The sequence below is a fragment of the Hyla sarda genome, chromosome 1 (assembly GCF_029499605.1).
Source record: "Hyla sarda isolate aHylSar1 chromosome 1, aHylSar1.hap1, whole genome shotgun sequence".
Taxonomy (NCBI): domain Eukaryota; kingdom Metazoa; phylum Chordata; class Amphibia; order Anura; family Hylidae; genus Hyla; species Hyla sarda.
Window position 1 is genome coordinate 583,939,506 of NC_079189.1, and position 15,870 is coordinate 583,955,375.

The 15,870-nt window shown below is 43.8% G+C and overlaps 1 protein-coding gene across 1 annotated transcript in view; it reads right to left on the reverse strand.

Moving 5' to 3' along the window:
* Positions 1 to 15,870, reverse strand: part of PDZD2 (PDZ domain containing 2) — a 412,983-nt gene that overhangs the window by 110,378 nt on the left and 286,735 nt on the right. The window contains exon 7 of the mRNA XM_056545144.1: positions 13,083 to 13,244. Coding sequence (XP_056401119.1) covers positions 13,083 to 13,244 — 162 coding nt within the window. The remainder of the gene's footprint in view (positions 1 to 13,082; positions 13,245 to 15,870) is intronic.

Below are 15,870 nucleotides of genomic sequence, written 5' to 3' on the forward strand. Positions count from 1 at the left end.
GCGTAATACTTGTGATAATAATTCAGAAAAATGGACAGAATATGTGCTCTATTGTCACATGAATAGGGGGAAAACACCCAAAATATGTAAATGTATAAAAATAAAATGGGTATTACTATTTGGGCATTTATGGCATATCCACAAGATATGCCATAAATGCCAGACAGATAAAATGTCCCACCTGTGCCTCATGGCCCCCTCTGACCTGCTTACAGCTGCTGGAGATGGTCAGGAACCCTAAAACTAACAGCTACTTGGTTAATATTACGGTATTACCATTAACTCAGAGGCAAGAAAATGACATAAGACAGCCCAATTATCTGTTTTTGGCTTTTTTACCACCTCTACTGGCTGAAAGCAGGTTGGAGGGGGTTAGGGGGCTCAAGATCTTCACTTTACTCATTGTCTACCCTTTTAGCCAGTATTCAACCCATGAAAGAGCCTTGAAGCATAACTAAGAATAATAGCCAAACTAGAGGCTCCCCCATAAGGAAGAGACACCCATCTGCAGATAGATGTTTTGGAGTTCTCCCTAATGCAGTGCAAGGTGCTGGTTGGCTGTTGAGAAGCCAATGATAAAGCTCTAAATGAACATAACGCCCCCTCCCATAGACTTGCATTGAGGGGGTGGGGCATGACGTCATGATGGGGCGGGGCTATGACGTCACGAGTTCCCGGCGCTGACTCCAGCGTTCAGAACAGTTTGCTCCAAACGCTGAGCAGTGGAGTACCCCTTTAGGTAGAGGAGCAGTGCACCCCATGTGACCCTGCCTGCCAATGGGAACCCCTAAATTCTTGTCCATATAGTGTAGTGGAGGAGGAGTTACCCCAGTCTATCCTAGTGCTTAGTCTGAGCACAAGTGTGGTAAAGGTGTGAGGTTTGTGGAGAAGCTCTAAGGAAGGCTCAGATCAAACCTATCTTATCCGGTCATTCTGCAAGGATCACCTGCATGGTGAAAGTTCACGCCCTGGTGGAGAAAGCTACAGGACCTTGACAGAACCCTAGCTACCAGGATTAATCTTCAATTCTCTCAAGTCAGTATGAATTCATTGGGTCAAAGCACCACAAGTCCCAGCAAGGCAACAGGGCTCCCAGGGGTTACGCTGCATCTTCTCACTATGTACCACACTGTCAATGTAATACCATCTGCACCCTGCTCAGTAAAGACAGTTATGCGTAACCTGACGTCGCTGTGTTCCTTTACTCCCTATGTCTGGCCCAGCTGTCTCCAACCTCGGACCATGTATAGGATAACAGTGCCCTGGCGTCACGTAGCGATAAGGTATTTCCCTACACCACTCACTTATAGGTAGTTAGCTACTCTGTAAGTCAATGTCTAACCCATTAAATAGCCTTGAGAAGTCTAAAAATACTCCATTCTCTAAAGAGCGATTCCTGTTAAACCATCAAAATTATTAAGAATTCCAATGAGGTCAACACGATTGCCCCAGTGTAACTGCAGCCTGGTATCTGTATTTTATCACTCTGGCTTTGGCAATGTGTCCTTCACCGGAATGTATTGTCTGTTCTCTATGTTATGAAACATAAGACCGCGATGAAGATGATAAATAGCCGCTCGCAATGGGATTAACGCCACATTGTTTCTCTAAATAATAAACACGTCTAGCACTGGCCAAACCATGTTCGCTTCCCTTAAATAACAGAAGAAAACAACGTCTGTGAATTATCAGTCTTTTCTCTTCTGGGTGACCCTGTAGGTCTTTTTGGCTAATGCGCTTTGGAGAAAACAATTCACAGGATCTTGAAACTTCTTTCCTGTTCTGAGCTTGTCCTGAGAATGTGCCAAGAAGAGCACTGTCCCCAGTGGCTGTCAGGATGCATCCTGGGGCGTCTCTCTCCCCGCTTATCATCCGATGATGTGAGAATTCTGTATGGTCACTGACCTGACAGCAGCCATATAAATGCTTCAGTGACCAGCTGCTCTAGCAAGCTGTAAACATCTCTTGCAACGTTTGTGATGTCTGAATTTTAGAGTTTTATGCAAGTCTTTGAGTCATCTTCTGTTCAGTTGTCAAAAAGTGTATTCAGCTACATCTTCTCTGGGAAACCAAGATGGGCACAATTTTGGCACCCAAGGGGTTATTTGTGTGTGTTTTAGGGGTAAAATACATTTTTGTTATTGGTCTTTCTGCACAGTGAAAATAAAAAAGCCCACATACTCATCACCCCTCCACTTTTACTATCACATCCTCCCATCCCCATTGGGGTCGTCTTCTTTTTCCTTCCAATGACATTTTGTGCCTACGCAGCCAATCAAATAGCTGTATGAAAAGTAAGAAGAAGAGGGGATTGGAAAACACAACGGTGGGTTCAAACCCAAGGGCAAAATACTCCATAGGGTTTAAATTGTTTAAATCCTGACTTGATTGAGAGCTGCTTATACTGGGGTCTAAAGGTATAACTTGAAGATGGGCCCCAAAGAAATATGTATGGGAGGGCCTCTCACCTACCATGTGTCATTTATAATTCCTGTTGACTGAACAGTCAGTTCTCAAAGTTGATGTGTCGGAAGTGACTATAACAAGGGCCAAACTGTGGCATCTAGACAACTGGCTCAGAGAATCTACAGAAAGGCTAATCTTGTGATGTGTTCTTTAAGTAATTAGTACCTACCAAAAGTGTTCATGAAAGAACAACCTGTGAACTGGCAACAGGGTTATCTGGGCCCGATACTCACCGTTGTGTGTGGGGTTGAAGTCTAGTCTGTCTGGTCCAATCACATAGAACATCTGCTGCAAAGCAAATGGCTGGGTATGGGGCCATGTAGCGGCAGACTGAGCACGGTGGCCGTGCTTATCCCTGTTCACCACAAAGTGCCTACAATGGGCACATGAGCATCAGAACTGAAGCATGGAACAATGGAAGAAGGCGGCATAGTCTGAAGAATCACCTTTCTTTTTAACATTATGTGGATGGACAGGTGCATGTGCTTCACTTTCTTGGGGAATCAATGGCACCAAGATGTACTATGGGAAGAAGAAAAGCCTGCAGAGGTCGTGTAATGCTCTACGCATTGTCCTTTTGGGAGACCTTGAGTCCTGGCATCATGTGGATGACCTGGCCTCCAAATCCAGCAGATCTCATTCTGATTGAGCATCAGTGGGATGTGCTGGAAAAACAAGAACAATCCATAGAGGCCGCACCTCACAACTCAAAGGACTTATAGGATCGGATGCAGATGTTCAGATACCACTAGACACCTTTACAGATCTTGTGGAGTCCAGGCCTTGACAGGCCAGAGCATATGGGGGACCTACACACTATTACGGCTGATCTGTGATTATGGAGTCTTGAATAGGTTTCCTCCAGTACTCTGCTCTGTTCAGATCATTATATGTGAATGTCTAGACAGACACATTGAGGGCAATAGGAGACAAATTGAATTTCAATAGACATCTACACCTGCAACGAAGCCAGATAAGATGCACGCACATTAGACAGCCAATGGCTTGGCACCAGTCGTCATGACTTTAAATGAATAGTTCCCCCCAATTATGTATTTTTCATTGGAAATTTTGACACAATTTTTTGCAAGGTGATAACCCTCTAGGGGCTGAGGTGACACTTCAAAAGCTAATCGAAACTACCCAATTCTTGGGAAAGTCAATGAAACATCTGTTCCAGCTGAGCACTTTCCCATATCAGTGTGTGGAGCGTTTCCAGAATTTGGCAGCTCTGGAATATACTTTTATTAAAACCCCAGATGCCGTTACCCGCCCTGCACACATGATCTCACATTAATAATGCAGAACATTAGAGGTTCTGCTTGAAGAGGTTGTGACAGACTGTACAGAACTCTACAGCCGAGTAGCGAGACCTTAATAATTGGCCATGATCACACATATACATAGAAAATCACTGGTGTCAGGAGGATTACAGGCCCCCGGGAGGAACATTTCATTACAAGACTGAACTAATAGATTTATTACTGAACAGGAAGAATATTTGCCAATAAATTTCAGCTTAAATTACAAATTATGATTGGCCTGGAAATTCTGTGACTAGAGAATGAATGCATACATTGAAATCTATTCTGCAGATGTGGGATCGGTAAATCCTTCCCTGGCAACAATTTGTAGAATGCAGTAAGAGCTTTTGGTTCCTCGCGAACTGGGCAACTATTATACGATTTTACGATATGCTTTCTGTATCCATTCCTAGTGGCGTTGTTACAGGGAATGCAGCAGTCTTGCTTGTGACCGGGCCCTAAAGACCATGGGGGCCCACGGGTCTGCTCGCAACATCTCGAAGACAGAAAGGTAACTGCATAAGCACAAAAAAAGAAGAGCCATGAATCAGAAAGGAAATCAGCCACTTCTTCTAAACAGGAAAGACGTCCTACAGGGGTCTTTACAGGGGTACTCCCGTGGAAAACTTTTTTTTTTTTTTTTTTTTTAAATCAACTGGTACCGGACAGATAAACAGATTTGTAAATGACTTGTATTAAAAAATCTTTACCCTTCCAGTACTTTTTAGCAGCTGTATGCTACAGAGGAAATTCTTTTCTTTTTGAATTTTTTTTTGTCTTGTCCACAGTGCTCTCTGTTGACACCTGATGCCCGTATCAGGAACTGTCCGGTTTGCTATGGGGATTTTCTCCTACTCTGGACAGTTCCTGATACGGGCATCAGGTGTCAGCAGAGAGCACTGTGGACAAGACAAAAAAGAAATTCAAATAGAAAAGAATTTCCTCTGTAGCATACAGCTGCTAAAAAGTACTGGAAGGGTAAATATTTTTGTTTAATAGAAGTCATTTACAAATCTGTTAAACTTTCTGGCACCAGTTGATTTAAAAAAAAAAAAAAAAAAGTTTTCCACCGGAGTACCCCTTTAACTGAGTCAGTTTCTCTCTCCCTCAATCCTGACCCCCAGTAGGCACCAGTGATTGCCAGCTTTCCTGAGGACACTGACCAAGGATATAATTTCTAAAGGGTTATCAAAGATTAATAATTATTTTTTACTCACAGGAAAGCTGCTAACTAACCTGTAGGTGGGGGTCCCTCTAGTCAAAACAGTGGAGATAATGGAAATAATCCCCCAGGTGAATGAATGGTCATGCTCAGTCACCACTCCATTCTGCCCACACTGTCTATAGCAGTGTTTCCCAACCAGGGTGCCTCTAGATGGTGCAAAACTACAACTCCCAGCATACCCGGACAGCCTTCGGCTGTCCGGGCATGCTGGGAGTTGTAGTTTTACAACAGCTGGAAGCACATTGGTTGGGAAACACTGGTCTATGGGATCCGAAGTCCCAGTTGTCGAGCATGTGCGCTGCTGCTTAAAGGGGTACTCTGGTGAAAAGCTATTTTTTATTAAATCAACTGGTGGTAAATCAACTGAGGTAAACAAAATCAGTTTCCTTCTTCCTCTGGCAGCTGACTTTATAGCCCCTTCTTACTTTGCCATGGAAAAAATCTTCTTATCTATACTCCTTCTCTGACGAGCATGCATCACAGGGAACACCCACTGAGCCCAAAGCATGATGCAGCTTCTTACGGTATAAATCTAAGTAGAATGAAAGTGGCACTCACCCGGACAATGGCAATATTCATCTTTATTTATTCACAAACGGGCCATGACGACAAGATAAAGCAGGGGATGGTACGGATGGCAGAGGCGTTCAGGGCAGCCGTTTTGTGCGTGATGACGCACTTCCTCTTGCCGACACTACTCTTGGAAATCTTTGTGATTGTAGAAAGTAGGAACCCCTTTAAATAATGCCAATTGAGAGTGATGACCGATAGGAAAATAAAGCCTTAGGTCTCCCCCAGATTCCGAATGTGACGTGCTTTCCCTTTTTCTCCTACCTCTCTAGGTTTACTATTTCTCTAACAATTAACATCCATTATACAAGAGATTTCCTAAAAAATAATGATCCACATTCCATCCCTTATAAAAAGTGCATTATGTCCTTCTCTTACAGATATGGCGTGATGGATTTTATTTGGAGTATTTTTTTCGAATGTAAGAGTGAATAAATAAATCACAAGTGGCGGCATTATTTATGGGGAGGTTAAGCTGACTTCATTTGCATGTATAATTGATGTCATGACTTATTTATGACAGTCATGGAGGGGAGGGCAAGAACTTTAACCTACATTTCTAAGGATAGAAGATGAGTATAAGGAGTTGCCTTAATTTCCTGTTGTTATTATTTCTGGCAACTTTACTTGATTATAGATTATATAGATTCTTGGTATATATCTTTACATGTACAGTACAAGCCTTCCTGTAGACTTGGCTAGAATGTGGTGCCATAGTACCCTGTAGAGAAGTGGTTTTCAAATTGCTACCCTCCAGATGTTGCAAAGCTACAACTCCATGCATGCCCGGACAGCTGTTGGCTGGGAGTTATTACCATTACTATCTTCGGGGGCCCCCAGCTATCATGAGAACAGAGGCCAGTTGTCCCCCAAGTAATGTAGGACAATTTATCCCCTAATGGAGATGAATGTAGGGCGCGTATCGACCCCCGCTTCCTGCACTGTACAGGAGATCGCAAGAAGTCCCAGCGGTCGGATCCTCCCGCAATCACTTTGTATAGGAGATTAGTTGTCCTATATGAGACTTCTCCTTTTAAGGGGTACTTTTTTTTTTTGTTTTGTTTTTTTTAAATCAACTGTGGTGGCAGAAAGTTAAACAGATTTGCAAATTACTTCTATATAAAAATCTTAAGGGGGTTATCCACCATAAGGTGATTTTAGTTTGTACCTGGCAGACAGTAATGGACATGCTTAGGAAGGATCTGCGCTTGTCTTGGGGCTAAATGGCTATGTTGTGAGATTACCATAACACTGTGGCTAGCTTTTTGTGAACTGGTATTTCCTGTTTGATTATTTTTTTTTTTTTTACTACAAATCCCATAATTCAATTTTCCTCCCTCCCACACATCAGCCACCCCACCCATTGAAACATAAATGAGCTGCATCCATTCAAAAGACCTGTGGTTTTCAATCAGGGTGCCTACAGCTTTTGCATTAGTTGCAGATTGATCTCTCTCCCACCAAGTGATCCCTCCACCCATTGAAGCAGACAGGCTCCCTTTCATCAGCCTACTAGTGAGTCAAGTCTCGGTTGCATTGCATCCTGGGAAAAATCTGAGACAACAGTCATTTTGTATACGGTTAAAAAAAATATTGGAGTGAAAATCACATTGTGAGAAAACCGTCACACACAGGTACAGACACTATATTATGAACTTTACAGCCCCTATAGCAGAGTCAAATGAAAAAAAAATCCTGGAATACCCCTTGAAGCCTTCCAGTACTTATCAGCTGCTGTATGCTCCAGAAGATGCTCTTTTATTTTTAATTTCTTTTTCTGTCTGACAACGGTGCTCTTTGCTGACACCTCTGTCCATGTCAGGAACTGTCCAGAGCAGGATAGGTTTGCTATGGGGATTTGCTCCTACTCTGAACAGTTCCTGAGACAGACAGAGTTGTCAGCAGAGAGCACTGTGGTCAGACAGAAAAGAACTACACAATGTACTCAGGAGCATACAGCAGATAAGTGTGTCATCACGCACAAAAACGGCTGTCCTGAATGCCCCTGCCATCTGTACCATCCCCTGCTTTATCTTGTTGTGATGGCCCGTTTGTGAATAAATAAAGATGAATATTGCCATTGTCCGGGTGAGTGCCACTTTCATTCTACTTAGATTTATACCGTAAGAAGCTGCATCATGCTTTGGGCTCAGTGGGTGTTCCCTGTGATGCATGCTCGTCAGAGAAGGAGTATAGGATAGATAAGAAGATTTTTTCCATGGCAAAGTAAGAAGGGGCTATAAAGTCAGCTGCCAGAGGAAGAAGGAAAGTGATTTTGTTTACCTCAAGCAGCACCAAAAGAGAACGTACACAGAAGCAAACAATTATGAGAAAGGTATGTACAGCCTTTCAGGACTTTATGATATGAAAATAACTCATGGTAGAACCCCCTTTAATGTTCTCGGACTACAACTGAGGAGCAATTTAGTAAGACTTGGTTCAAAAATGTCCAGCATGCAAGGGATCCAACAAAATCATGCCGGGAAGACAACTACGTTGGATGGTTCAAAGGTCCAGCCCCATGTCAAATTACTGCCTACAGGGGAAATCAATGAAACCAGTGGACTCATAAGATCCAGCTTGTTGAAACTGACATCCCCATTTGGGACCCTCTGGATTGCTGGACATATGTGAACCCAACCTAAGAAGCCAAGGAGGAGTACATGACATCTGACGCAGACTACACAGGTTATAACCATAGACTGTAACCTATTGCAAAGAAGCTCTAAAAATTATACAGTAGACTTTATTTTTATTCCAGACTTTTCCCAATGTTACTTTGATGCATTTCTTTTATATATTAATTGTTTTATTTACTTTCTACTTTTTAAGACTCTTTATAGGTTAAAATATTCTTGACATATTCTCATCTGGGTAAGGGTTAGTTACAACCTGCAGTATATAGGATCAGCAAAGGAAAAAAAACGAATTCTCAGTCTTAACTGATTATACCCAGACAGCATCTCACGTCAGCACAAGGTCTGTAGTCTAAACATTGTCAAAGAAGCAGAACGCAAAGAATTTTTATAACATACAGCAAATCAAATAAAAGGTGAATTATCGGTCTGATGTAAGGATGAAAAAAACTACAACTAGACTTGTACAGATTATATTGTCCGTTCACATATTAGGTAAAAGGTACAACTAAGATTTTTTTCAATCCACAAAATAAAATATATAGAATTATTATTTCTCAGTCGGATTCTAAGGAATTCCAAGTGTTTCTCCCCGCTAGGAATACACATATGTAAGCAATAGAAAAAATCAACCACATACAGTATTGGTTCTCATAAATGTGTAATAAAACTAAGCAAATATCTTAATAAATTAATTAAATAAATGTGTGGCATTGCTGTGCTCAGTATTTGGCAGCAGCTTCCAGGACACATTTCAATACACCCAATCTCTGCGCTCTCACCGTGGGATGTAACAAACTGTATCCCCGCTGTGAGAGCAGAGAGATCAGGGTAGAGAAGCGGGGATCTCATACTACACACGAGCACTGGACTTGTGTATCTCCGGATCCTCCATAGAGATGCACGAAGGAGACCTGTTGGACCCCCCTGATCAGATACTTCTATCCTCTATCCTGTTGATAGGGGATAGGTTTTTCAAAACAGGACTAAACCTTTAAATGGACACGGTCATTAAAATGATTTTTTTTTTTGCATATGATACAGCAGGTAAAGTACCGTATTTATCGGCGTATAACACGCACTTTTAAAACTTAAATTGAAGGCAAAAAGTCTGCCTGTGTGTTATACGCCGATAAATCTTTTTGTCACTGATTTAAAGTGGCCGCAGCAGCGGCTGCTTGTTAAGGATTAGCAGCCTGGCCGCAGCCACTTTAAATCAGTGACCAGCGCGCGGCTCCCGCTTTGTTTTTTTTTTACATTTTCCTTCTTTTCCCCTCTGCTTTTTATTGTATTGTTTTTTTCATCTTCGTTACCTAGCCGCGCTCGGCAGGCCAGGTCCGGTGTCGGCTGCGGTCAGTGAAGCCGGATGAGTGATGTCCTCTGCTAGCTCCGCTGCACAAGATCAGGGACGTCCCTCATTCAATGCTGCTGCCGCTGTGACTATTCTAAGGTGGCTGCGGTTGGGCTGCCAGCGGCGACCACACTGACCAGCGGCGGATGCAGCGAATGATGAGTGACGTCCCTGATGCTGTGCAGCCGGCAGAGTACGTCACTCATCTAGCTTCACTGACCGCAGCCCGCAAGACCCGACACCGTACCTGGCCTGCCGAGCGCGGCTAAGTAAGGAAGATGGGAAAAATGTATATATCAAAAACGGAGGGAAAGGGGATGATGAAAAGGGGGCATGATGTGAGGGGGGGCATGGTGAGAAGGGGGCATGGTGAGAAGGGGGCATGGTGAGAAGGGGCATGATGAGAAAGGGGCAAGATGAGAGGGGGCATGGTGAGAAGGGGGCATGGTGAGAAGGGGGCATGATGAGAAGGGGCATGATGAGAAAGGGGCAAGATGAGAAAGGGGCAAGATGAGAAGGGGGCAAGATGAGAAGGGGGCATGGTGAGAAGGGGGCATGGTGAGAGGGGGCATGGTGAGAGGGGGGCATGGTGAGAGGGGGGCATGGTGAGAGGGGGGCATGGTGAGAGGGGGGCATGGTGAGAGGGGGGCATGGTGAGAGGGGGGCATGGTGAGAGGGGGGCATGGTGAGAGGGGGGCATGGTGAGAGGGGGGCATGGTGAGAGGGGGCATGGTGAGAAGGGGGCATGGTGAGAAGGGGGCATGGTGAGAAGGGGGCATGGTGAGAAGGGGGCATGGTGAGAGGGGGCATGGTGAGAGGGGGCATGGTGAGAGGGGGCATGGTGAGAGGGGGCATGGTGAGAGGGGGGCATGGTGAGAGGGGGGCATGGTGAGAGGGGGGCATGGTGAGAGGGGGGCATGGTGAGAGGGGGGCATGGTGAGAGGGGGGCATGGTGAGAGGGGGGCATGGTGAGAGGGGGGCATGGTGAGAGGGGGGCATGGTGAGAGGGGGGCATGGTGAGAGGGGGCATGGTGAGAGGGGGCATGGTGAGAGGGGGTATGGTGAGAGGGGGTATGGTGAGAAGGGGGCATGGTGAGAGGGGGGCATGGTGAGAGGGGGGCATGGTGAGAGGGGGCATGGTGAGAGGGGGTATGGTGAGAGGGGGTATGGTGAGAAGGGGGCATGGTGAGAAGGGGGCATGATAAGAGAGGGGTGGGGGAATGATAAGAGAGGGGTGGGGGAATGATAAGACAGTGGGGAATGATGAGAGGGTAAGGGGGGGGGGTGTAAATGTGGCACACGGAATGATGTGGCACTGGAAGGGGGGACCAAACTGAAGTTCAGGCAAAATCAAAGTTAGAGGGATGATATGGCATTTAGTCTTTCATTTATCTTATATGTATTTTTTTTTTTTACTTAAATTTCCCTATTAAAAAGGGGGTGCGTGTTATACGCCGATAAATACGGTAAATAAGATTTGTAATTTACTCCCTGTAAGAAAATGGCTTTTTATGTCACTTTCATGGCCTTACAAATCTGGCCACTGGGGGTCTCCCTTTTGGTCCAGACGACATTCTGTTCGCTCAAAAGCACAGACTGTGGTCTCCTGGCAGAACACCAAAGTCTGTAGTTTTGAGCAGACGGAATGTGGTCTACACATAAAAAGACTTTTTTTTTATTATTATTACAAATCTTATTTATTTTACCTGCAAAAAAATAATTTTAATGACAGTGCCCATTTAAGTTTTGATCGGTTAAGGTGTTCAGACTCCCCATTGATCATTAAGGCCAAGATAAGAATGCAACTGAGTGTGTCACTCCCCAACTGGCAGCCTTTTCGGTCTCGGTTGGGCTCTGTTTTAAAGGGGTTATCCAGGGAAAAACTTTTTATAAATATATATATATCTCAACTGGCTCCAGAAAGTTAAACAGATTTGTAAATGACTTCTATTAAAAAAATCTTAATCCTTTCAGTACTTGTGAGCTGATGAAGTTAAGTTGTTCATTTCTGTCTAAGTACTCTCTGATGACACGTGTCTCGGGAACTGTCCAGAGTAGAAGCAAATCCCCATAGTAAACCTATTCTACTCTGTGCAGTTCCTGAGACAAGCAGAGATGTCAGCAGAGAGCACTGTTGCCAGACAGAAAAGAACAACTCAACTTCAGCAGCTGATAATTATTTAAAGGATTAAGATTTTTTTAATAGAAGTAATTTAAAAATCTGTTTAACTTTCTGGAGCCAGTTGATATAAAAAAAAAAAGTTTTTTCCTGAAATACCCCTCTAAGTCTATTTAATAATGGGTGGAGGTCTGAACACCCAGTTCCTTGTCTGTGTGAAAAGTCAAATTTTTTTTAAAGTGACTCTAAAGAGAGACACTTTAATGGTTTATTCAGACGTACAGTATTCTGCGCAGATTTGATGCGCAGATTTGATGCGCAGGATTTTCTTCTGCAGTTTTCAATGTAAACTAAATTATTGAACACAGCTTGAAATCCTGCACATCAAATCTGCACAGTATACTGTATGTTTGAATAGACCCCTAAAATAGTACACCAGTGCAGTGTTATTGTTTTTTTTATTATTTAAAAGAATCCTAAAATCTTGCAGTTTCCAAGCTGGCCACTATGACAAAAGCGAAGCTGAGACATCTTGTTCTGTACAGATCACTTCCTAGCAGTCTCCTCCTTATCACAGACAGGATTAAAGTAAAAGGTGACACCGGTTTATAGATAAGAGAAATACACAAATAGCTTTTGCTCACATATCAGCCTCCCCCCCCCCCCCTGTAGAAGTACCTCTGTGAAGGTCTCTGAGCATGCCCAGACACCTTTTCCATTCATTTAAATGGGACAGCTTCAGTCTCTTGTTGTCTATGTCCATGGGGCCTGCTGTAAAGCATCTCTCTAAATGCCATAAAAATGCTTAGGCAAAATGACTAATAATGTACAAAAAAAAAAAAAAAAAAAAACTTACAATAAAAAAATAGAAACAGATTAGAAAAAAAAGAACATGTTTCAGTATTTGGTTCAAATAAGCAAAAACAAATCTAGGCGATACATTTCCTAAAAACCCTACTAAACCCCCCAAAATTACAGAATTTTGGGTTTGTTTGTTTTTTGTATAATAATTTCACTCCAGAGATAATTGAAGAGGAATACCAGAGGAAAGGCTCAGTGCAGAGTTCTAGGAAAAAATTTTTGGTAGATTCATTAAGCTCTGAAAAATAATCCACACTACCCAGTATACCACAATACCAGAAATGGCCCCAAAATCCCATCAATAATACACATAATATCACACGATTGTAATACAACTTTAACCTCAAGTAATGGATGCGAATTTCTGCGGTCACATGATGCAATTCTAAGCTGACAGGTTTAATCACCATAATGGAGCTGGGTAAGTTATTGTCTCCACTATAATGACCTCACATATTATTTCCTCCTAAGTGCCTATTCTTACAGCGCAGGAAAGTCTATAGGATTTATGGAACAATGGTTCTCAGTGAGGTAAAGGCAGGATACATACAGCTGCTGGGTCCGCCACGGGCACCCCGCATCCTTTCTCATCGTCCTGGTCCGGGTGCACATTCTCCTTATTATCGGTGTGAACATCTTGAGCGGCGCACGCACTCACCAGGTCGGGCAGACTGGTGGAGGGGTACTTGCAAAAATCAACATCCGTACCATCCTAAAAGATAACAGAGATAAGAGTCAAGGGCAGAAAAAGCACAATTGTTATTTTAATTTATGGTGATGGCGTTTTGTGGTTTGAGTAACTTTGTGACATTGCTCACCGTATATACTCGAGTATAAGCCGAGTTTTTCAGCACGATTTTTCGTGCTGAAAATGCCCCCCTCGGCTTATACTCGAGTGAACAAAAAAAACGTATCTGTCTTAGCTATGAGGGGATGGTCCAGGCCGTCCATCTCCACCTGTCAATCCCTTCCTCAGTGGTCTTCAACCTGCGGACCTCCAGATGTTTCAAAACTACAACTCCCAGCATGCCCGGACAGCCGATGGCTGTCCGGGCATGCTGGGAGTTGTAGTTTTGCAACATCTGGAGGACCGCAGGTTGAAGACCACTGAGAAGGGATTGACAGGCGGTGATGATGAAGGGGGGGGGGGGAATGATGACAGGGTGATGATGAAGGGGGGATGATGACAGGTGGTGATGATGAAGGGGGTGATGATGACAGGGTGATGATGACAGGGTGATGATGACAGGGTGATGATGACAGGGTGATGATGACAGGGTGATGATGACAGGGTGATGATGACAGGGTGATGATGACAGGGTGATGATGACAGGGTGATGATGACAGGGTGATGATGACAGGGTGATGATGACAGGGTGATGATGACAGGGTGATGATGACAGGGTGATGATGACAGGGTGATGATGACAGGGTGATGATAACAGTGGTGTTAATGATGGGGGTCTGGATGATGACAGAAGGGGATGATGTATTTCCCACCCTAGGCTTATAGTCGAGTCAATAACTTCTAGGTTTTTGGGGGCCTCGGCTTATATTCGGAACGGCTAATACTCGAGTATATACGGTAATCCTTTTCCTGGTGACTACAAGGGTGCAGGGGGTCCATTCCATCAAATGTTAGCACTTGGCTGGGGAGGACCAGATGGAGTTACTCATGTTGGCAGCATACAATTGAAGGATTATACAGTGCCCAAGGAAATGCTCCACTTGCCACTATTAGCTATTAAATAGTTTATATATGTACCTATCTATACATATGGCGGCAGCAAAAATTATGACCTATCCTTAGGACTGGTTATTAACATCTGAGTGCTAGTCTGAATCTAGCTAACAGGAGAGGCCATGGCGCTACGTCAAGTGCAGTGTGCTCTTTATTGTTTAATCAGGCACAGTGCCATACATTTGGTTGTGGCTGAGCCCGGTACTACACTGGACTAAGGCTCTATGCACATTGAATTTAACGAGTGATCCCGTTTCAGAAAATCATCCTGGATCCTCCCGCTCTCCCAAAACATCACTTTGGAGGAGATTTATCAAAACCTATAAAGAGAAAAAGTTGCTGAGTTGCCCATAGCAACCAATCAGATCGCTTCTTTCATTTTTCAGAAAAGAAAAAAGCAATCTATTTGGTTGCTATGGGCAACTCAGCAACATGTCCCCCCATTATTCTCTGCTGTCTCATGAAGTGTGGCTTGCTCCTGTCGCTAAGCTCCAGCCCCATCCCCTGAGTCTAGTCTTCATCTCTCATCAGCCCCTTCAGCCTACATCACCATATTGCTGTCATACACAAAGAATGAGGTGTCTTTACAGCATGCTACCATGGGATGAACAAAGCCATAGGCAGAGGAGTAGACAGGGAATGAATACAGCAGGTGTTGCAAACTTACAGCTAAATACTGCTGTGCATTGAGAAGTTCTGTAACAGCTCTTGGTGGGGAACTGGCAGGATTGTTGTGGGAGGGAAGTAGGCAGAGTGGGCAGACTGTGATGAAGAGTGGGCGGACTGTGATGAAGAGTGGGCGGACTGTGATGAAGAGTGGGCGGACTGTGATGAAGAGTGGGCGGACTGTGATGAAGAGTGGGCGGACTGTGATGAAGAATGGGCGGACTGTGATGAAGAGTGGGCGGACTGTGATGAAGAATGGGCGGACTGTGATGAAGAATGGGCGGACTGTGATGAAGAATGGGCGGACTGTGATGAAGAGTGGGCATAAAGCAATTAGATTTGGGGAATTGTAGTATAGAGCAACTCATTAACCAAAAGGTAAAACAGGAAGTACAGAAATTAGAGCGCCTAAAACATATGGATTTTTGGGGGTTTCAGGACTTTATTTTTACCTTCAAGAGCCTATTGTCAGAGGTATACACAGTCTTCTACATGTTACCTATATATTTGTAAAAAGGGTATGATAAGGAATAAGACCCAAGCAGATGACAAAAGGACAATCTGGGATATATATATACACACACACAGTACAGACCAAAAGTTTGGACACACCTTCTCATTCAGAGTTTTCTTTATTTTCATGATTATGAAAATTGTAGATTCACATTAAAGGCATCAAAACTATGAATTAACACATGTGGAATTATAGACATAACTAAAAAGTGTGAAACAACTGAAAATATGTCATGTTCTAGGTTCTTCAAAGTAGCCGCCTTTTGCTTTGATTACTGCTTTGCACACTCTTGGCATTCTCTTGTTGAGCTTCAAGAGGTAGTCACCTGAAATGGTTTTCACTTCACAGGTGTGCTGGTCTGGAGGAGGAGGTGTGATGGTGTGGGGGGACTTTGCTGGTGACACTGTTGGGGATTTA